Source organism: Ascaphus truei, chromosome 7 (genome assembly GCF_040206685.1).
Source record: "Ascaphus truei isolate aAscTru1 chromosome 7, aAscTru1.hap1, whole genome shotgun sequence".
In the NCBI taxonomy this organism is placed as follows: Eukaryota; Metazoa; Chordata; class Amphibia; order Anura; family Ascaphidae; genus Ascaphus; species Ascaphus truei.
Window position 1 is genome coordinate 111654099 of NC_134489.1, and position 22907 is coordinate 111677005.

General features: G+C 47.4%; 1 protein-coding gene across 3 annotated transcripts in view; it reads right to left on the reverse strand.

Annotated features, from left to right (window-relative positions):
* The window catches only part of SNX4 (sorting nexin 4), a 70207-nt gene extending 53177 nt beyond the window's left edge, over positions 1-17030 (reverse strand). Inside the window, exon 1 of one of the 3 annotated variants that reach the window (XM_075609909.1) lies at positions 16731-17030. In XM_075609909.1, the coding sequence (XP_075466024.1) occupies positions 16731-16976 (246 nt within the window). In that variant the 5' untranslated portion in view covers positions 16977-17030. The remainder of the gene's footprint in view (positions 1-16730) is intronic. The other 2 variants (XM_075609908.1, XM_075609907.1) reach the window with 2 other exon arrangements.
* Between the last annotated feature and the right edge of the window lie 5877 nt (positions 17031-22907).

Here is a 22907-nt window from a genome sequence, read left to right on the forward strand (position 1 = left end):
GTGTTACTGTTGTGGCAGGGTGTATTATTGTGTGGCAGTGTGTGTTACTGTTGTGGCAGGGTGTGTTATTGTGTGGCAGGGTGTGTTACTGTGTGGCAGGGTGTGTTACTGTGTGGCAGGGTGTGTTATTGTGTGGCAGTGTGTATTATTGTGTGGCAGTGTGTGTTACTGTTGTGGCAGGGTGTATTATTGTGTGGCAGTGTGTGTTACTGTTGTGGCAGGGTGTGTTATTGTGTGGCAGGGTGTGTTACTGTGTGGCAGGGTGTGTTACTGTGTGGCAGGGTGTGTTACTGTATGGCAGGGTGTGTTATTGTGTGGCAGGGTGTGTTATTGTGTGGCAGGGTGTGTTATTGTGTGGCAGGGTGTGTTATTGTGTGGCAGGGTGTGTTATTGTGTGGCAGGGTGTGTTATTGTGTGGCAGGGTGTGTTATTGTGTGGCAGGGTGTGTTATTGTGTGGCAGGGTGTGTTATTGTGTGGCAGGGTGTGTTATTGTGTGGCAGGGTGTGTTATTGTGTGGCAGGGTGTGTTATTGTGTGGCAGGGTGTGTTATTGTATGGCAGGGTGTGTTACTGTGTGGCAGGGTGTGTTACTGTGTGGCAGGGTGTATAATTGTGTGGCAGTGTGTGTTACTGTTGTGGCAGGGTGTATTATTGTGTGGCAGTGTGTGTTACTGTTGTGGCAGGGTGTGTTATTGTGTAGCAGGGTGTGTTACTGTTATGGCAGGGTGTGTTACTGTGTGGCAGGGTGTGTTACTGTGTGGCAGGGTGTGTTACTGTGTGGCAGGGTGTGTTACTGTGTGGCAGGGTGTGTTACTGTGTGGCAGGGTGTGTTACTGTTGTGGCAGGGGGTGTTATTGTGTGGCAGTGTGTGTTACTGTGTGGCAGGGTGTATTATTGTGTGGCAGGGTGTATTATTGTGTGGCAGGGTGTGTTACTGTTATGGCAGGGTGTGTTACTGTGTGGCAGGGTGTGTTACTGTGTGGCAGGGTGTGTTACTGTGTGGCAGGGTGTGTTACTGTGTGGCAGGGTGTGTTACTGTGTGGCAGGGTGTGTTACTGTGTGGCAGGGTGTGTTACTGTGTGGCAGGGTGTGTTACTGTTATGGCAGGGTGTATTATTGTGTGGCAGGGTGTGTTACTGTTGTGGCAGGGTGTGTCATTGTGTGGCAGGGTGTGTCATTGTGTGGCAGGGTGTGTTACTGTGTGGCAGGGTGTGTTATTGTGTGGCAGGGTGTGTTACTGTGTGGCAGGGTGTGTTATTGTGTGGCAGGGTGTGTTATTGTGTGGCAGGGTGTGTTATTGTGTGGCAGGGTGTGTTATTGTGTGGCAGTGTGTGTTACTGTTATGGCAGGGTGTGTCATTGTGTGGCAGGGTGTGTTACTGTGTGGCAGGGTGTGTTACTGTGTGGCAGGGTGTGTTACTGTGTGGCAGGGTGTGTTACTGTTATGGCAGGGTGTGTTACTGTGTAGGAGGGTGTATTATTGTGTGGCAGTGTGTGTTACTGTTATGGCAGGGTGTGTTACGGTTATGGCAGGGTGTGTTACGGTTATGGCAGGGTGTGTTACGGTTATGGCAGGGTGTGTTACGGTTATGGCAGGGTGTGTTACGGTTATGGCAGGGTGTGTTACGGTTATGGCAGGGTGTGTTACGTTATGGCAGGGTGTGTTACGGTTATGGCAGGGTGTGTTACGGTTATGGCAGGGTGTGTTACGGTTATGGCAGGGTGTGTTATTGTGTGGCAGGGTGTGCTATTGTGTGGCAGGGTGTGTTATTGTGTGGCAGGGTGTGTTATTGTGTGGCAGGGTGTGTTACGGTTATGGCAGGGTGTGTTATTGTGTGGCAGGGTGTGTTATTGTGTGGCAGGGTGTGTTATTGTGTGGCAGGGTGTGTTATTGTGTGGCAGGGTGTGTTATTGTGTGGCAGGGTGTGTTATTGTGTGGCAGGGTGTGTTATTGTGTGGCAGGGTGTGTTATTGTGTGGCAGGGTGTGTTATTGTGTGGCAGGGTGTGTTATTGTGTGGCAGGGTGTGTTATTGTGTGGCAGGGTGTGTTATTGTGTGGCAGGGTGTGTTATTGTGTGGCAGGGTGTGTTATTGTGTGGCAGGGTGTGTTATTGTGTGGCAGGGTGTGTTATTGTGTGGCAGGGTGTGTTATTGTGTGGCAGGGTGTGTTACTGTGTGGCAGGGTGTGTTACTGTGTGGCAGGGTATATTATTGTGTGGCAGTGTGTGTTACTGTTGTGGCAGGGTGTGTAACTGTGTGGCAGGGTGTGTTACTGTGTGGCAGGGTGTGTTACTGTGTGGCAGTGTGTGTTACTGTGTGGCAGTGTGTGTTACTGTGTGGCAGTGTGTGTTACTGTTGTGGCAGTGTGTGTGTTACTGTTGTGGCAGGGTGTGTTATTGTGTGGCAGTGTGTGTTATTGTGTGGCAGGGTGTGTTACTGTGTGGCAGGGTGTATTATTGTGTGGCAGGGTGTGTTACTGTTGTGGCAGGGTGTGTTATTGTGTGGCAGTGTGTGTTACTGTTGTGGCAGGGTGTGTTACTGTTGTGGCAGGGTGTGTTATTGTGTGGCAGGGTGTGTTATTGTGTGGCAGGGTGTGTTACTGTGTGGCAGGGTGTATTATTGTGTGGCAGTGTGTGTTACTGTTGTGGCAGGGTGTATTATTGTGTGGCAGTGTGTGTTACTGTTGTGGCAGGGTGTGTTATTGTGTGGCAGGGTGTGTTACTGTGTGGCAGGGTGTGTTACTGTGTGGCAGGGTGTATTATTGTGTGGCAGGGTGTGTTACTGTTGTGGCAGGGTGTGTTATTGTGTGGCAGTGTGTGTTACTGTTGTGGCAGGGTGTGTTACTGTTGTGGCAGGGTGTGTTATTGTGTGGCAGGGTGTGTTACTGTGTGGCAGGGTGTATTATTGTGTGGCAGTGTGTGTTACTGTTGTGGCAGGGTGTGTTATTGTGTGGCAGGGTGTATTATTGTGTGGCAGTGTGTGTTACTGTTGTGGCAGGGTGTATTATTGTGTGGCAGTGTGTGTTACTGTTGTGGCAGGGTGTGTTATTGTGTGGCAGGGTGTGTTACTGTGTGGCAGGGTGTGTTACTGTGTGGCAGGGTGTATTATTGTGTGGCAGTGTGTGTTACTGTTGTGGCAGGGTGTATTATTGTGTGGCAGTGTGTGTTACTGTTGTGGCAGGGTGTGTTATTGTGTGGCAGGGTGTGTTACTGTGTGGCAGGGTGTGTTACTGTGTGGCAGGGTGTATTATTGTGTGGCAGTGTGTGTTACTGTTGTGGCAGGGTATATTATTGTGTGGCAGTGTGTGTTACTGTTGTGGCAGGGTGTGTTATTGTGTGGCAGGGTGTGTTACTGTGTGGCAGGGTGTGTTACTGTGTGGCAGGGTGTGTTACTGTATGGCAGGGTGTGTTATTGTGTGGCAGGGTGTGTTATTGTGTGGCAGGGTGTGTTATTGTGTGGCAGGGTGTGTTATTGTGTGGCAGGGTGTGTTATTGTGTGGCAGGGTGTGTTATTGTGTGGCAGGGTGTGTTATTGTGTGGCAGGGTGTGTTATTGTGTGGCAGGGTGTGTTATTGTGTGGCAGGGTGTGTTATTGTGTGGCAGGGTGTGTTATTGTGTGGCAGGGTGTGTTATTGTGTGGCAGGGTGTGTTATTGTGTGGCAGGGTGTGTTATTGTGTGGCAGGGTGTGTTATTGTGTGGCAGGGTGTGTTATTGTATGGCAGGGTGTGTTACTGTGTGGCAGGGTGTGTTACTGTGTGGCAGGGTGTATAATTGTGTGGCAGTGTGTGTTACTGTTGTGGCAGGGTGTATTATTGTGTGGCAGTGTGTGTTACTGTTGTGGCAGGGTGTGTTATTGTGTAGCAGGGTGTGTTACTGTTATGGCAGGGTGTGTTACTGTGTGGCAGGGTGTGTTACTGTGTGGCAGGGTGTGTTACTGTGTGGCAGGGTGTGTTACTGTGTGGCAGGGTGTGTTACTGTTGTGGCAGGGGGTGTTATTGTGTGGCAGTGTGTGTTACTGTGTGGCAGGGTGTATTATTGTGTGGCAGGGTGTGTTACTGTTATGGCAGGGTGTGTTACTGTGTGGCAGGGTGTGTTACTGTGTGGCAGGGTGTGTTACTGTGTGGCAGGGTGTGTTACTGTGTGGCAGGGTGTGTTACTGTGTGGCAGGGTGTGTTACTGTGTGGCAGGGTGTGTTACTGTTATGGCAGGGTGTGTCATTGTGTGGCAGGGTGTGTCATTGTGTGGCAGGGTGTGTTACTGTGTGGCAGGGTGTGTTATTGTGTGGCAGGGTGTGTTACTGTGTGGCAGGGTGTGTTATTGTGTGGCAGGGTGTGTTATTGTGTGGCAGTGTGTGTTACTGTTATGGCAGGGTGTGTCATTGTGTGGCAGGGTGTGTTACTGTGTGGCAGGGTGTGTTATTGTGTGGCAGGGTGTGTTACTGTGTGGCAGGGTGTGTTACTGTTATGGCAGGGTGTGTTACTGTGTAGGAGGGTGTATTATTGTGTGGCAGTGTGTGTTACTGTTATGGCAGGGTGTGTTACGGTTATGGCAGGGTGTGTTACGGTTATGGCAGGGTGTGTTACGGTTATGGCAGGGTGTGTTACGGTTATGGCAGGGTGTGTTACGGTTATGGCAGGGTGTGTTACGGTTATGGCAGGGTGTGTTACGGTTATGGCAGGGTGTGTTACGGTTATGGCAGGGTGTGTTATTGTGTGGCAGGGTGTGTTATTGTGTGGCAGGGTGTGTTATTGTGTGGCAGGGTGTGTTATTGTGTGGCAGGGTGTGTTATTGTGTGGCAGGGTGTGTTACGGTTATGGCAGGGTGTGTTATTGTGTGGCAGGGTGTGTTATTGTGTGGCAGGGTGTGTTATTGTGTGGCAGGGTGTGTTATTGTGTGGCAGGGTGTGTTATTGTGTGGCAGGGTGTGTTATTGTGTGGCAGGGTGTGTTATTGTGTGGCAGGGTGTGTTATTGTGTGGCAGGGTGTGTTATTGTGTGGCAGGGTGTGTTATTGTGTGGCAGGGTGTGTTATTGTGTGGCAGGGTGTGTTATTGTGTGGCAGGGTGTGTTATTGTGTGGCAGGGTGTGTTACTGTGTGGCAGGGTGTGTTACTGTGTGGCAGGGTATATTATTGTGTGGCAGTGTGTGTTACTGTTGTGGCAGGGTGTATTATTGTGTGGCAGTGTGTGTTACTGTTGTGGCAGGGTGTGTTATTGTGTAGCAGGGTGTGTTACTGTTATGGCAGGGTGTGTTATTGTGTGGCAGGGTGTGTTACTGTGTGGCAGGGTGTGTTACTGTTGTGGCAGGGGGTGTTATTGTGTGGCAGTGTGTGTTACTGTGTGGCAGGGTGTATTATTGTGTGGCAGGGTGTGTTACTGTTATGGCAGGGTGTGTTATTGTGTGGCAGGGTGTGTTACTGTGTGGCAGGGTGTGTTACTGTGTGGCAGGGTGTGTTACTGTGTGGCAGGGTGTGTTACTGTGTGGCAGGGTGTGTTACTGTTGTGGCAGGGTGTATTATTGTGTGGCAGCGTGTGTTACTGTTGTGGCAGGGTGTGTTATTGTGTGGCAGGGTGTGTTACTGTGTGGCAGGGTGTATTATTGTGTGGCAGTGTGTGTTACTGTTGTGGCAGGGTGTGTTACTGTTGTGGCAGGGTGTGTTACTGTTGTGGCAGGGTGTGTTACTGTTGTGGCAGGGTGTGTTACTGTTGTGGCAGTGTGTGTTACTGTTGTGGCAGTGTGTGTTACTGTGTGGCAGGGTGTGTTACTGTGTGGCAGGGTGTGTTACTGTGTGGCAGGGTGTGTTACTGTGTGGCAGGGTGTGTTACTGTGTGGCAGTGTGTGTTACTGTGTGGCAGTGTGTGTTACTGTTGTGGCAGTGTGTGTTATTGTGTGGCAGTGTGTGTTATTGTGTGGCACGGTGTGTTACTGTGTGGCAGGGTGTATTATTGTGTGGCAGGGTGTGTTACTGTTGTGGCAGGGTGTGTTATTGTGTGGCAGTGTGTGTTACTGTTGTGGCAGGGTGTGTTACTGTTGTGGCAGGGTGTGTTATTGTGTGGCAGGGTGTGTTATTGTGTGGCAGGGTGTGTTATTGTGTGGCAGGGTGTGTTATTGTGTGGCAGGGTGTGTTATTGTGTGGCAGGGTGTGTTACTGTTGTGGCAGGGTGTATTATTGTGTGGCAGTGTGTGTTACTGTTGTGGCAGGGTGTGTTATTGTGTAGCAGGGTGTGTTACTGTTATGGCAGGGTGTGTTATTGTGTGGCAGGGTGTGTTACTGTGTGGCAGGGTGTGTTACTGTGTGGCAGGGTGTGTTACTGTGTGGCAGGGTATATTATTGTGTGGCAGTGTGTGTTACTGTTGTGGCAGGGTGTATTATTGTGTGGCAGTGTGTGATACTGTTGTGGCAGGGTGTGTTATTGTGTAGCAGGGTGTGTTACTGTTATGGCAGGGTGTGTTATTGTGTGGCAGGGTGTGTTACTGTGTGGCAGGGTGTGTTACTGTGTGGCAGGGTGTGTTACTGTTGTGGCAGGGGGTGTTATTGTGTGGCAGTGTGTGTTACTGTGTGGCAGGGTGTATTATTGTGTGGCAGGGTGTGTTACTGTTATGGCAGGGTGTGTTATTGTGTGGCAGGGTGTGTTACTGTGTGGCAGGGTGTGTTACTGTGTGGCAGGGTGTGTTACTGTGTGGCAGGGTGTGTTACTGTGTGGCAGGGTGTGTTACTGTGTGGCAGGGTGTGTTACTGTGTGGCAGGGTGTGTTACTGTGTGGCAGGGTGTGTTACTGTGTGTCAGGGTGTATTACTGTGTGGCAGTGTGTGTTACTGTTGTGGCAGGGTGTATTATTGTGTGGCAGTGTGTGTTACTGTTGTGGCAGGGTGTGTTACTGTGTGGCAGGGTGTGTTACTGTGTGGCAGGGTGTGTTACTGTGTGGCAGGGTGTGTTACTGTGTGGCAGGGTGTGTTATTGTGTGGCAGGGTGTGTTATTGTGTGGCAGGGTGTGTTATTGTGTGGCAGGGTGTGTTATAGTGTGGCAGGGTGTGTTATTGTGTGGCAGGGTGTGTTATTGTGTGGCAGGGTGTGTTATTGTGTGGCAGGGTGTGTTATTGTGTGGCAGGGTGTGTTATTGTGTGGCAGGGTGTGTTATTGTGTGGCAGGGTGTGTTATTGTGTGGCAGGGTGTGTTATTGTGTGGCAGGGTGTGTTATTGTGTGGCAGGGTGTGTTATTGTGTGGCAGGGTGTGTTATTGTGTGGCAGGGTGTGTTATTGTGTGGCAGGGTGTGTTATTGTGTGGCAGGGTGTGTTACTGTGTGGCAGGGTGTGTTACTGTGTGGCAGGGTGTATTATTGTGTGGCAGTGTGTGTTACTGTTGTGGCAGGGTGTATTATTGTGTGGCAGTGTGTGTTACTGTTGTGGCAGGGTGTATTATTGTGTGGCAGTGTGTGTTACTGTTGTGGCAGGGTGTGTTATTGTGTAGCAGGGTGTGTTACTGTTATGGCAGGGTGTGTTATTGTGTGGCAGGGTGTGTTACTGTGTGGCAGGGTGTGTTACTGTGTGGCAGGGTGTGTTACTGTGTGGCAGGGTGTGTTACTGTTGTGGCAGGGGGTGTTATTGTGTGGCAGTGTGTGTTACTGTGTGGCAGGGTGTATTATTGTGTGGCAGGGTGTGTTACTGTTATGGCAGGGTGTGTTACTGTGTGGCAGGGTGTGTTACTGTGTGGCAGGGTGTGTTACTGTGTGGCAGGGTGTGTTACTGTGTGGCAGGGTGTGTTACTGTGTGGCAGGGTGTGTTACTGTGTGGCAGGGTGTGTTACTGTGTGGCAGGGTGTGTTACTGTGTGGCAGGGTGTGTTACTGTGTGGCAGGGTGTGTTACTGTGTGGCAGGGTGTGTTACTGTTATGGCAGGGTGTATTATTGTGTGGCAGGGTGTGTTACTGTTATGGCAGGGTGTGTCATTGTGTGGCAGGGTGTGTCATTGTGTGGCAGGGTGTGTTACTGTGTGGCAGGGTGTGTTATTGTGTGGCAGGGTGTGTTACTGTGTGGCAGGGTGTGTTATTGTGTGGCAGGGTGTGTTATTGTGTGGCAGGGTGTGTTACTGTTATGGCAGGGTGTGTCATTGTGTGGCAGGGTGTGTTACTGTGTGGCAGGGTGTGTTATTGTGTGGCAGGGTGTGTTACTGTGTGGCAGGGTGTGTTACTGTTATGGCAGGGTGTGTTACTGTGTAGGAGGGTGTATTATTGTGTGGCAGTGTGTGTTACGGTTATGGCAGGGTGTGTTACGGTTATGGCAGCGTGTGTTACTGTTGTGGCAGGGTGTGTTATTGTGTGGCAGGGTGTGTTATTGTGTGGCAGGGTGTGTTACGGTTATGGCAGGGTGTGTTATTGTGTGGCAGGGTGTGTTATTGTGTGGCAGGGTGTGTTATTGTGTGGCAGGGTGTGTTATTGTGTGGCAGTGTGTGTTACTGTGTGGCAGGGTGTATTATTGTGTAGCAGGGTGTGTTACTGTGTGGCAGGGTGTGTTATTGTGTGGCAGTGTGTGTTACTGTTATGGCAGGGTGTATTATTGTGTGGCAGTGTGTGTTACTGTTATGGCATGGTGTGTTATTGTGTGGCAGGGTGTGTTACTGTGTGGCAGTGTGTGTTACTGTTATGGCAGGGTGTGTTACTGTGTGGCAGGGTGTATTATTGTGTGGCAGGGTGTGTTACTGTTATGGCAGGGTGTGTTATTGTGTGGCAGTGTGTGTTACTGTTATGGCAGGGTGTGTTACTGTGTGGCAGGGTGTGTTACTGTGTGGCAGGGTGTATTATTGTGTGGCAGGGTGTGTTACTGTGTGGCAGGGTGTATTATTGTGTGGCAGGGTGTGTTATTGTGTGGCAGGGTGTGTTACTGTTATGGCAGGGTGTGTCATTGTGTGGCAGGGTGTGTTACTGTGTGGCAGGGTGTGTTACTGTGTGGCAGGGTGTGTTACTGTGTGGCAGGGTGTGTTACTGTGTGGCAGGGTGTGTTATTGTGTGGCAGGGTGTGTTATTGTGTGGCAGGGTGTGTTATTGTGTGGCAGTGTGTGTTACTGTTATGGCAGGGTGTGTCATTGTGTGGCAGGGTGTGTTACTGTGTGGCAGGGTGTGTTATTGTGTGGCAGGGTGTGTTACTGTGTGGCAGGGTGTGTTACTGTTATGGCAGGGTGTGTTACTGTGTAGGAGGGTGTATTATTGTGTGGCAGTGTGTATTATTGTGTGGCAGTGTGTGTTACTGTTATGGCAGGGTGTGTTATTGTGTGGCAGGATGTGTTATTGTGTGGCAGGGTGTGTTACGGTTATGGCAGGGTGTGTTATTGTGTGGCAGGGTGTGTTATTGTGTGGCAGGGTGTGTTATTGTGTGGCAGGGTGTGTTATTGTGTGGCAGGGTGTGTTATTGTGTGGCAGGGTGTGTTATTGTGTGGCAGGGTGTGTTATTGTGTGGCAGGGTGTGTTATTGTGTGGCAGGGTGTGTTATTGTGTGGCAGGGTGTGTTATTGTGTGGCAGGGTGTGTTATTGTGTGGCAGGGTGTGTTATTGTGTGGCAGGGTGTGTTATTGTGTGGCAGGGTGTGTTATTGTGTGGCAGGGTGTGTTATTGTGTGGCAGGGTGTGTTATTGTGTGGCAGGGTGTGTTACTGTGTGGCAGGGTGTGTTACTGTGTGGCAGGGTGTGTTACTGTGTGGCAGGGTGTGTTACTGTGTGGCAGGGTGTGTTACTGTGTGGCAGGGTGTGTTACTGTGTGGCAGGGTGTGTTACTGTGTGGCAGGGTGTGTTACTGTTGTGGCAGGGTGTGTTATTGTGTGGCAGGGTGTGTTACTGTGTGGCAGGGTGTGTTACTGTGTGGCAGGGTGTGTTATTGTGTGGCAGTGTGTGTTACTGTTATGGCAGGGTGTATTATTGTGTGGCAGTGTGTGTTACTGTTGTGGCAGGGTGTGTTATTGTGTGGCAGGGTGTGTTATTGTGTGGCAGGGTGTGTTATTGTGTGACAGGGTGTGTTATTGTGTGGCAGGGTGTATTATTGTGTGGCAGGGTGTGTTACTGTTGTGGCAGGGTGTGTTATTGTGTGGCAGGGTGTGTTATTGTGTGGCAGGGTGTGTTACTGTGTGGCAGGGTGTGTTACTGTGTGGCAGTGTGTGTTACTGTTGTGGCAGTGTGTGTTATTGTGTGGCAGGGTGTGTTACTGTGTGATAGGGTGTGTTACTGTGTGATAGGGTGTGTTACTGTGTGGCTGTGTGTTACTGTTGTGGCAGGGTGTGTTATTGTGTGGCAGGGTGTGTTACTGTGTGGCAGGGTGTATTATTGTGTGGCAGTGTGTGTTACTGTGGTGGCAGGGTGTGTTACTGTGTGGCAGGGTGTATTATTGTGTGGCAGTGTGTGTTATTGTGTGGCAGGGTGTGTTACTGTGTGGCAGGGTGTGTTACTGTGTGGCAGGGTGTGTTACTGTGTGGCAGGGTGTATTATTGTGTGGCAGTGTGTGTTACTGTTGTGGCAGGGTTTGTTAATTGTGTGGCAGGGTGTGTTAATGTGTCATTGTGTGGCAGTGTGTGTTACTGTTATGGCAGGGTGTGTTACTGTGTGGCAGGGTGTATTATTGTGTAGCAGGGTGTGTTACTGTGTGGCAGGGTGTGTTATTGTGTGGCAGTGTGTGTTACTGTTATGGGAGGGTGTATTATTGTGTGGCAGTGTGTGTTACTGTGTGGCAAGGTGTATTATTGTGTAGCAGGGTGTGTTACTGTGTGGCAGGGTGTGTTATTGTGTGGCAGTGTGTGTTACTGTTATGGCAGGGTGTATTATTGTGTGGCAGTGTGTGTTACTGTTATGGCATGGTGTGTTATTGTGTGGCAGGGTGTGTTACTGTGTAGCAGGGTGTATTATTGTGTGGCAGTGTGTGTTACTGTTATGGCAGGGTGTGTTACTGTGTGGCAGGGTGTATTATTGTGTGGCAGGGTGTGTTACTGTTATGGCAGGGTGTGTTATTGTGTGGCAGTGTGTGTTACTGTTATGGCAGGGTGTGTTACTGTGTGGCAGGGTGTATTATTGTGTGGCAGGGTGTGTTACTGTGTGGCAGGGTGTATTATTGTGTGGCAGGGTGTGTTATTGTGTGGCAGGGTGTGTTACTGTTGTGGCAGGGTGTGTAACTGTGTGGCAGTGTGTGTTACTGTTGTGGCAGGGGGTGTTATTGTGTGGCAGGGTGTGTTATTGTGTGGCAGGGTGTGTTATTGTATGGAAGGGTGTGTTATTGTGTGGCAGGGTGTGTTATTGTGTGGCAGGGTGTGTTATTGTGTGGCAGGGTGTGTTATTGTGTGGCAGGGTGTGTTATTGTGTGGCAGGGTGTGTTATTGTGTGGCAGGGTGTGTTATTGTGTGGCACGGTGTGTTATTGTGTGGCACGGTGTGTTATTGTGTGGCAGGGTGTGTTATTGTGTGGAAGGGTGTGTTACTGTGTGGCAGGGTGTGTTACTGTGTGGCAGGGTGTGTTACTGTGTGGCAGGGTGTGTTACTGTGTGGCAGGGTGTGTTACTGTGTGGCAGGGTGTGTTACTGTGTGGCAGGGTGTGTTACTGTGTGGCAGGGTGTGTTACTGTGTGGCAGGGTGTGTTACTGTTGTGGCAGAGTGTGTTATTGTGTGGCAGGGTGTGTTATTGTGTGGCAGTGTGTGTTATTGTGTGGCAGTGTGTGTTACTGTTGTGGCAGGGTGTGTTATTGTGTGGCAGGGTGTGTTACTGTTGTGGCAGGGTGTATTATTGTGTGGCAGTGTGTGTTACTGTTGTGGCAGGGTGTATTATTGTGTGGCAGTGTGTGTTACTGTTGTGGCAGGGTGTGTTATTGTGTGGCAGGGTGTGTTACTGTGTGGCAGGGTGTGTTATTGTGTGGCAGGGTGTGTTACTGTTGTGGCAGGGTGTGTTATTGTGTGGCAGTGTGTGTTACTGTTGTGGCAGGGTGTATTATTGTGTGGCGGCGTGTGTTACTGTTGTGGCAGGGTGTGTTATTGTGTGGCAGGGTGTGTTACTGTGTGGCAGGGTGAATTATTGTGTGGCAGTGTGTGTTACTGTTGTGGCAGGGTGTGTTACTGTTGTGGCAGGGTGTGTTACTGTTGTGGCAGGGTGTGTTATTGTGTGGCAGGGTGTGTTACTGTGTGGCAGGGTGTATTATTGTGTGGCAGGGTGTGTTACTGTTATGGCAGGGTGTGTTATTGTGTGGCAGTGTGTGTTACTGTTATGGCAGGGTGTGTTACTGTGTGGCAGGGTGTATTATTGTGTGGCAGGGTGTGTTACTGTGTGGCAGGGTGTATTATATTGTGGCAGGGTGTATTATTGTGTGGCAGGGTGTGTTACTGTGTGGCAGGGTGTGTTACTGTGTGGCAGGGTGTGTTACTGTTGTGGCAGGGTGTGTTACTGTTGTGGCAGGGTGTGTTACTGTTGTGGCAGTGTGTGTTACTGTGTGGCAGGGTGTGTTACTGTGTGGCAGGGTGTGTTACTGTGTGGCAGTGTGTGTTACTGTTGTGGCAGTGTGTGTTACTGTTGTGGCAGTGTGTGTTACTGTTGTGGCAGGGTGTGTTATTGTGTGGCAGTGTGTGTTATTGTGTGGCAGGGTGTGTTATTGTGTGGCAGGGTGTGTTATTGTGTGGCAGGGTGTGTTATTGTGTGGCAGGGTGTGTTATTGTGTGGCAGGGTGTGTTATTGTGTGGCAGGGTGTGTTATTGTGTGGCAGGGTGTGTTATTGTGTGGCAGGGTGTGTTACTGTGTGGCAGGGTGTGTTACTGTGTGGCAGGGTGTGTTACTGTGTGGCAGGGTGTGTTACTGTGTGGCAGGGTGTGTTACTGTGTGGCAGGGTGTGTTACTGTGTGGCAGGGTGTGTTACTGTGTGGCAGGGTGTGTTACTGTGTGGCAGGGTGTGTTATTGTGTGGCAGGGTGTGTTATTGTGTGGCAGTGTGTGTTATTGTGTGGCAGTGTGTGTTATTGTGTGGCAGTGTGTGTTACTGTTGTGGCAGGGTGTGTTATTGTGTGGCAGGGTGTGTTACTGTTGTGGCAGGGTGTATTATTGTGTGGCAGGGTGTGTTACTGTTGTGGCAGGGTGTATTATTGTGTGGCAGTGTGTGTTACTGTTGTGGCAGGGTGTATTATTGTGTGGCAGTGTGTGTTACTGTTGTGGCAGGGTGTATTATTGTGTGGCAGTGTGTGTTACTGTTGTGGCAGGGTGTGTTACTGTGTGGCAGGGTGTGTTACTGTGTGGCAGGGTGTGTTACTGTGTGGCAGGGTGTGTTACTGTGTGGCAGGGTGTGTTACTGTGTGGCAGGGTGTGTTACTGTGTGGCAGGGTGTGTTACTGTTGTGGCAGGGTGTGTTATTGTGTGGCAGGGTGTGTTATTGTGTGGCAGTGTGTTATTGTGTGGCAGTGTGTGTTACTGTTGTGGCAGGGTGTGTTATTGTGTGGCAGGGTGTGTTACTGTGTGGCAGGGTGTGTTACTGTGTGGCAGGGTGTGTTACTGTGTGGCAGGGTGTGTTACTGTTGTGGCAGGGTGTGTTATTGTGTGGCAGCGTGTGTTACTGTTGTGGCAGGGTGTATTATTGTGTGGCAGCGTGTGTTACTGTTGTGGCAGGGTGTGTTATTGTGTGGCAGGGTGTGTTACTGTGTGGCAGGGTGTATTATTGTGTGGCAGTGTGTGTTACTGTTGTGGCAGGGTGTGTTACTGTTGTGGCAGGGTGTGTTACTGTTGTGGCAGGGTGTGTTACTGTTGTGGCAGTGTGTGTTACTGTTGTGGCAGGGTGTGTTACTGTGTGGCAGGGTGTGTTACTGTGTGGCAGGGTGTGTTACTGTGTGGCAGGGTGTGTTACTGTGTGGCAGGGTGTGTTACTGTGTGGCAGGGTGTGTTACTGTGTGGCAGGGTGTGTTACTGTGTGGCAGGGTGTGTTACTGTGTGGCAGTGTGTGTTATTGTGTGGCAGGGTGTGTTACTGTGTGGCAGGGTGTATTATTGTGTGGCAGGGTGTGTTACTGTTGTGGCAGGGTGTGTTATTGTGTGGCAGTGTGTGTTACTGTTGTGGCAGGGTGTGTTACTGTTGTGGCAGGGTGTGTTGTGTGGCAGGGTGTGTTATTGTGTGGCAGGGTGTGTTATTGTGTGGCAGGGTGTGTTACTGTGTGGCAGGGTGTATTATTGTGTGGCAGTCTGTGTTACTGTTGTGGCAGGGTGTATTATTGTGTGGCAGTGTGTGTTACTGTTGTGGCAGGGTGTGTTATTGTGTGGCAGGGTGTGTTACTGTGTGGCAGGGTGTATTATTGTGTGGCAGGGTGTGTTACTGTTGTGGCAGGGTGTGTTATTGTGTGGCAGTGTGTGTTACTGTTGTGGCAGGGTGTGTTACTGTTGAGGCAGGGTGTGTTACTGTTGTGGCAGGGTGTGTTACTGTTGTGGCAGGGTGTGTTACTGTTGTGGCAGGGTGTGTTACTGTGTGGCAGGGTGTGTTACTGTGTGGCAGGGTGTGTTACTGTGTGGCAGGGTGTGTTACTGTGTGGCAGGGTGTATTATTGTGTGGCAGTGTGTGTTACTGTTGTGGCAGGGTGTATTATTGTGTGGCAGTGTGTGTTACTGTTGTGGCAGGGTGTGTTACTGTGTGGCAGGGTGTGTTACTGTGTGGCAGGGTGTGTTACTGTGTGGCAGGGTGTGTTACTGTGTGGCAGGGTGTGTTACTGTGTGGCAGGGTGTGTTACTGTGTGGCAGGGTGTGTTATTGTGTGGCAGGGTGTGTTATTGTGTGGCAGGGTGTGTTATTGTGTGGCAGGGTGTGTTATTGTGTGGCAGGGTGTGTTATTGTGTGGCAGGGTGTGTTATTGTGTGGCAGGGTGTGTTATTGTGTGGCAGGGTGTGTTATTGTGTGGCAGGGTGTGTTATTGTGTGGCAGGGTGTGTTATTGTGTGGCAGGGTGTGTTACTGTGTGGCAGGGTGTGTTACTGTGTGGCAGGGTGTGTTACTGTGTGGCAGGGTGTATTATTGTGTGGCAGTGTGTGTTACTGTTGTGGCAGGGTGTATTATTGTGTGGCAGTGTGTGTTACTGTTGTGGCAGGGTGTGTTATTGTGTAGCAGGGTGTGTTACTGTTATGGCAGGGTGTGTTATTGTGTGGCAGGGTGTGTTACTGTGTGGCAGGGTGTGTTACTGTGTGGCAGGGTGTGTTACTGTGTGGCAGGGTGTGTTACTGTGTGGCAGGGTGTGTTACTGTGTGGCAGGGTGTGTTACTGTGTGGCAGGGTGTGTTATTGTGTGGCAGTGTGTGTTACTGTGTGGCAGGGTGTGTTATTGTGTGGCAGGGTGTATTATTGTGTGGCAGGGTGTATTATTGTGTGGCAGGGTGTATTATTGTGTGGCAGGGTGTATTATTGTGTGGCAGGGTGTGTTACTGTTATGGCAGGGTGTGTTATTGTGTGGCAGTGTGTGTTACTGTGTGGCAGGGTGTGTTACTGTGTGGCAGGGTGTGTTATTGTTGTGGCAGGGTGTGTTACTGTTATGGCAGGGTGAGTTACTGTGTGGCAGTGTGTGTTACTGTGTGGCAGGGTGTGTTATTGTGTGGCAGGGTGTGTTACTGTTGTGGCAGGGTGTATTATTGTGTGGCAGTGTGTGTTACTGTTGTGGCAGGGTGTGTTACTGTGTGGCAGGGTGTGTTACTGTGTGGCAGGGTGTGTTACTGTGTGGCAGGGTGTGTTACTGTGTGGCAGGGTGTGTTACTGTGTGGCAGGGTGTGTTACTGTGTGGCAGGGTGTGTTACTGTGTGGCAGGGTGTGTTACTGTGTGGCAGGGTGTGTTACTGTGTGGCAGGGTGTGTTACTGTGTGGCAGGGTGTGTTACTGTGTGGCAGGGTGTGTTACTGTGTGGCAGGGTGTGTTACTGTGTGGCAGGGTGTGTTATTGTGTGGCAGGGTGTGTTATTGTGTGGCAGGGTGTGTTATTGTGTGGCAGGGTGTGTTATTGTGTGGCAGGGTGTGTTACTGTGTGGCAGGGTGTGTTACTGTGTGGCAGGGTGTGTTACTGTTGTGGCAGGGGGTGTTATTGTGTGGCAGTGTGTGTTACTGTGTGGCAGTGTGTGTTACTGTGTGGCAGGGTGTATTATTGTGTGGCAGGGTGTATTATTGTGTGGCAGGGTGTGTTACTGTTATGGCAGGGTGTGTTATTGTGTGGCAGGGTGTGTTATTGTGTGGCAGTGTGTGTTACTGTGTGGCAGGGTGTGTTACTGTGTGGCAGGGTGTGTTATTGTTGTGGCAGGGTGTGTTACTGTTATGGCAGGGTGAGTTACTGTGTGGCAGTGTGTGTTACTGTGTGGCAGGGTGTGTTATTGTGTGGCAGGGTGTGTTACTGTGTGGCAGTGTGTGTTACTGTTGTGGCAGGGTGTGTTATTGTGTAGCAGGGTGTGTTACTGTTATGGCAGGGTGTGTTATTGTGTGGCAGGGTGTGTTACTGTGTGGCAGGGTGTGTTACTGTTATGGCAGGGTGAGTTACTGTGTGGCAGTGTGTGTTACTGTGTGGCAGGGTGTGTTATTGTGTGGCAGGGTGTGTTACTGTGTGGCAGTGTGTGTTACTGTGTGGCAGGGTGTGTTACTGTTATGGCAGGGTGAGTTACTGTGTGGCAGTGTGTGTTACTGTGTGGCAGGGTGTGTTATTGTGTGGCAGGGTGTGTTACTGTGTGGCAGTGTGTGTTACTGTTGTGGCAGGGTGTGTTATTGTGTGACACGGTGTGGGACACGCACCGCTCCGGGCCCCGCTGCGCCGCAGGCTGCCCCCTCTCCGCCGGTTCTTGCCCCGGGCTCTCGGGCCGCACCGCTCTCCGGCTCTTGATCCCCCAACATCTGCTCCCGCTCTCCCGCTTCCAGTCCCCAATCTCCCGGTGTGTTATCCGCTTCCGGTCCCCAATCTCCCGGTGTGTTATCCGCTTCCGGTCCCTGCTCCCCCGGTGAGGGATTCGCTTCCGGTCCGGGGCTCCCCGCTGGTTCCATGTTGACCTGTCAGCTCGGGGCGCGAGCAGGGGGCGGAGCTAAGACACGGCTCATCGGTATGCGCATGCGCGCAACCCGCAGAGCGCTAACCCCTTCACTGCCAGAGGGGCCGCTGTGTTATCTCTCTGCGTGTTATTATATCTCTGTGTGTTATTATATCTCTCTGCGTGTTATTATATCTCTCTGCGCGTTATTATATCTCTCTGCGCGTTATTATCTCTCTGCGTGTTATTATATATCTCTGCGTGTTATTATATCTCTCTGCGCGTTATTATATCTGCGCGTTATTATATCTCTGCGCGTTATTATATCTCTCTGCGTGTTATCATATCTCTGCGTGTTATTATATCTCTCTGCGCGTTATTATATCTCTCTGCGCGTTATTATATCTCTGCGCGTTATTATATCTCTCTGCGCGTTATTATATCTCTCTGCGTGTTATTATATCTCTCTGCGCGTTATTATATCTGCGCGTTATTATATCTCTCTGCGCGTTATTATATCTCTCTGCGTGTTATCATATCTCTGCGTGTTATTATATCTCTCTGCGTGTTATTATATCTCTGTGTGTTATTATATCTCTCTGCGCGTTATTATATCTCTCTGCGCGTTATTATCTCTCTGCGTGTTATTATATCTCTCTGCGCGTTATTATATCTCTGCGCGTTATTATATCTCTCTGCGTGTTATTATATCTCTGCGTGTTATTATATCTCTCTGCGTGTTATTATATCTCTCTGCGTGTTATTATATCTCTCTGCGTGTTATTATATCTCTGTGTGTTATTATATCTCTCTGCGCGTTATTATATCTCTCTGCGTGTTATTATATCTCTCTGCGCGTTATTATATCTCTCTGCGCGTTATTATATCTCTCTGCGCGTTATTATATCTCTGTGTGTTATTATATCTCTCTGCGTGTTATTATATCTCTGTGTGTTATTATATCTCTCTGCGTGTTATTATATCTCTGTGTGTTATTATATCTCTCTGTGTGTTATTATATCTCTGTGTGTTATTATCTCTCTGCGTGTTATTATATCTCTCTGCGCGTTATTATATCTCTGCGCGTTATTATATCTCTGCGCGTTATTATATCTCTCTGCGTGTTATTATATCTCTGCGTGTTATTATATCTCTCTGCGTGTTATTATATCTCTCTGCGTGTTATTATATCTCTCTGCGTGTTATTATATCTCTGTGTGTTATTATATCTCTCTGCGCGTTATTATATCTCTCTGCGTGTTATTATATCTCTCTGCGCGTTATTATATCTCTCTGCGCGTTATTATATCTCTCTGCGCGTTATTATATCTCTGTGTGTTATTATATCTCTCTGCGTGTTATTATATCTCTGTGTGTTATTATATCTCTCTGCGCGTTATTATATCTCTCTGCGTGTTATTATATCTCTGTGTGTTATTATATCTCTCTGCGCGTTATTATATCTCTCTGCGCGTTATTATCTCTCTGCGTGTTATTATATCTCTCTGCACGTTATTATATCTCTCTGCGTGTTATTATATCTCTCTGCGTGTTATTATATCTCTCTGCGCGTTATTATATCTCTGTGTGTTATTATATCTCTCTGCGTGTTATTATATCTCTGTGTGTTATTATATCTCTCTGCGCGTTATTATATCTCTCTGCGCGTTATCATATCTCTGCGTGTTATTATATCTCTCTGCGCGTTATTATATCTCTCTGCGCGTTATTATATCTCTCTGCGCGTTATTATATCTCTCTGCGCGTTATTATATCTCTGCGTGTTATTATATCTCTCTGCGTGTTATTATATCTCTCTGCGTGTTATTATATCTCTGCGTGTTATTATATCTCTCTGCGCGTTATCATATCTCTCTGCGCGTTATTATATCTCTCTGCGCGTTATCATATCTCTCTGCGCGTTATTATATCTCTCTGCGCGTTATTATATCTCTCTGCGCGTTATTATATCTCTCTGCGCGTTATTATATCTCTGCGTGTTATTATATCTCTGCGCGTTATTATATCTCTCTGCGTGTTATTATCTCTCTGCGTGTTATTATATCTCTCTGCGCGTTATTATATCTCTGCGCGTTATTATATCTCTGCGCGTTATTATATCTCTCTGCGTGTTATTATATCTCTCTGCGCGTTAATATATCTCTGCGTGTTATTATATATCACTGCGTGTTATTATATCTCTCTGCGTGTTATTATATCTCTCTGCGTGTTATTATATCTCTCTGCGTGTTATTATATCTCTCTGCGTGTTATTATATCTCTCTGCGTGTTATTATATCTCTGCGTGTTATTATATCTCTCTGCGTGTTATTATATTTCTCTGCGTGTTATTATATCTCTCTGCGTGTTATTATATCTCTGCGCGTTATTTTATCTCTGCGCGTTATTATATCTCTCTGCGTGTTATTATATCTCTCTGCGCGTTATTATCTCTCTGCGCGTTATTATATCTCTCTGCGCGTTATTATATCTCTCTGCGCGTTATTATCTCTCTGCGTGTTATTATATATCTCTGCGCGTTATTATCTCTCTGCGCGTTATTATATCTCTGTGCGTTATTATATCTCTGCGTGTTATTATATCCCTGCGCGTTATTATATCTCTCTGCGCGTTATCTCTCTGCGTGTTATTATATATCTCTGCGCGTTATTATCTCTCTGCGCGTTATTATATCTCTGCGCGTTATTATATCTCTGCGTGTTATTATATCTCTCTGCGCGTTATTATATCTCTGCGCGTTATTATATCTCTGCGCGTTATTATCTCTCTGCGCGTTATTATATCTCTGCGCGTTATTTTATCTCTGCGCGTTATTATATCTCTCTGCGTGTTATTATATCTCTCTGCGTGTTATTATATCTCTCTGCGCGTTATTATCTCTCTGCGCGTTATTATATCTCTCTGCGCGTTATTATCTCTCTGCGTGTTATTATATATCTCTGCGCGTTATTATCTCTCTGCGCGTTAGTATATCTCTGCGCGTTATTATATCTCTGCGCGTTATTATATCCCTGCGTGTTATTATATCTCTCTGCGCGTTATTATATCTCTCTGCGCGTTATTATCTCTGCATGTTATTATATCTCTCTGCGTGTTATATCTCTGCGTGTTATTATCTCTCTGCGCGTTATTATATCTCTCTGCGTGTTATTATATCTCTGCGTGTTATTATATCTCTGCGTGTTATTATATATCTCTGCGCGTTATTATATCTCTGCGCGTTATTATATCTCTCTGCGTGTTATTATCTCTCTGCGTGTTATTATATCTCTGCGTGTTATTATATCTCTGCGCGTTATTATATCTCTGCGTGTTATTATATCTCTGCGTGTTATTATATCTCTCTGCGCGTTATTATCTCTCTGCGCGTTATTATATCTCTCTGCGTGTTATTATATCTCTCTGCGCGTTATTATATCTCTGCGCGTTATTATATCTCTCTGCGTGTTATTATATCTCTGCGTGTTATTATCTCTCTGCGCGTTATTATATCTCTCTGCGTGTTATTATATCTCTGCGTGTTATTATATATCTCTGCGCGTTATTATATATCTCTGCGCGTTATTATATCCCTGCGTGTTATTATATCTCTCTGCGCGTTATTATCTCTCTGCGTGTTATTATATCTCTGCGTGTTATTATATATCTCTGCGTGTTATTATATCTCTGCGCGTTATTCTATCTCTCTGCGTGTTATCTCTCTGCGCGTTATTATATCTCTCTGCGCGTTATTATCTCCCTGCGTGTTATCTCTCTGCGTGTTATTATATCTCTCTGTGTGTTATCTCTCTGCGTGTTATTATATCTCTCTGCGCGTTATTATCTCTCTGCTTGTTATTATATCTCTCTGCGCGTTATTATATCGCTCTGCGCGTTATTATATCTCTGCGTGTTATTATATCTCTCTGCGCGTTATTATATATCTCTGCGTGTTATTGTATCTCTGCGCGTTATTGTATCTCTGTGCGTTATTATATCCCTGCGCGTTATTATATCCCTGCGCGTTATTATTATCTCTCTGCGCGTTATTATCTCTGCATGTTATTATATCTCTCTGCGTGTTATATCTCTGCGTGTTATTATCTCTCTGCGCGTTATTATATCTCTCTGCGTGTTATTATATCTCTGCGTGTTATTATATATCTCTGCGTGTTATTATATACCTCTGCGCGTTATTATATCTGCGCGTTATTATATCTCTGCGCGTTATTATATCCCTGCGTGTTATTATCTCTCTGCGCATTATTATATCTCTCTGCGTGTTATTATATCTCTCTGCTTGTTATTATATCTCTGCACGTTATTATATCTCTCTGCGTGTTATATCTCTGCGTGTTATTATCTCTCTGCGTGTTATTATATCTCTCTGCGTGTTATTATATCTCTGCGTGTTATTATATATCTCTGCGCGTTATTATATATCTCTGCGCGTTATTATATCTCTCTGCGCGTTATTATCTCTCTGCGCGTTATTATATCTCTGCGCGTTATTATATCTCTGCGTGTTATTATATATCTCTGCGTGTTATTATATCTCTGCGCGTTATTCTATCTCTCTGCGTGTTATCTCTCTGCGCGTTATTATATCTCTCTGCGCGTTATTATCTCCCTGCGTGTTATCTCTCTGCGTGTTATCTCTCTGCGTGTTATTATATCTCTCTGCGCGTTATTATCTCTCTGCTTGTTATTATATCTCTCTGCGTGTTATTATATATCTCTGCGTGTTATTAGATCTATGCGTGTTATTATATCGCTCTGTGCGTTATTATATCTCTCTGCGTGTTATTATATCGCTCTGCGCGTTATTATATCTCTGCGTGTTATTATATCTCTCTGCGCGTTATTATATATCTCTGCGTGTTATTGTATCTCTGCGCGTTATTGTATCTCTGCGCGTTATTATATCCCTGCGCGTTATTATTATCTCTCTGCGTGTTATTATATCTCTCTGCGTGTTATTATATCTCTCTGCGTGTTATTATATCTCTCTGCGTGTTATTATATCTCTCTGCGTGTTATTATATCTCTCTGCGTGTTATTATATCTCTCTGCGTGTTATTAGATCTCTCTGCGTGTTATTAGATCTCTCTGCATGTTATTATATCTCTGCGTGTTATTATATCTCTGCGTGTTATTATATCTCTCTGCGCGTTATTATATCTCTCTGCGCGTTATTATATCTCTCTGCGCGTTATTATATCTCTCTGCGCGTTATTATCTCTCTGCGTGTTATTATATCTCTCTGCGTGTTATTATATCTCTCTGCGTGTTATTATATCTCTCTGCGTGTTATTATATCTCTCTGCGCGTTATTATCTCTCTGCATGTTATTATATCTCTCTGCGCGTTATATTATATCTCTCTGCGTGTTATTATATCTCTCTGCGTGTTATTATATCTCTCTGCGTGTTATTATATCTCTCTGCGTGTTATTATATCTCTCTGCGTGTTATTATATCTCTCTGCGTGTTATTATATCTCTCTGCGCGTTATTATCTCTCTGCGTGTTATATTATATCCCTGCGTGTTATTATATCTCTCTGCGCGTTATTATCTCTGCGTGTAATTATATCTCTCTGCGCGTTATTATATCTCTCTGCGCGTTATTATATATCTGCGTGTTATTATATCTCTGCGTGTTATTATTATCTCTGCGTGTTATTATATCTCTGCGTGTTATTATATCTCTCTGCGTGTTATTATTATCTCTCTGCGCGTTATTATATCTCTCTGCGTGTTATTATTATCTCTCTGCGCGTTATTATATCTCTCTGCGTGTTATTATTATCTCTCTGCGCGTTATTATATCTCTCTGCGTGTTATTATTATCTCTGCGTGTTATTATATCTCTGCGTGTTATTATTATCTCTGCGTGTTATTATATCTCTCTGCGTGTTATTATATCTCTCTGCGTGTTATTATATCT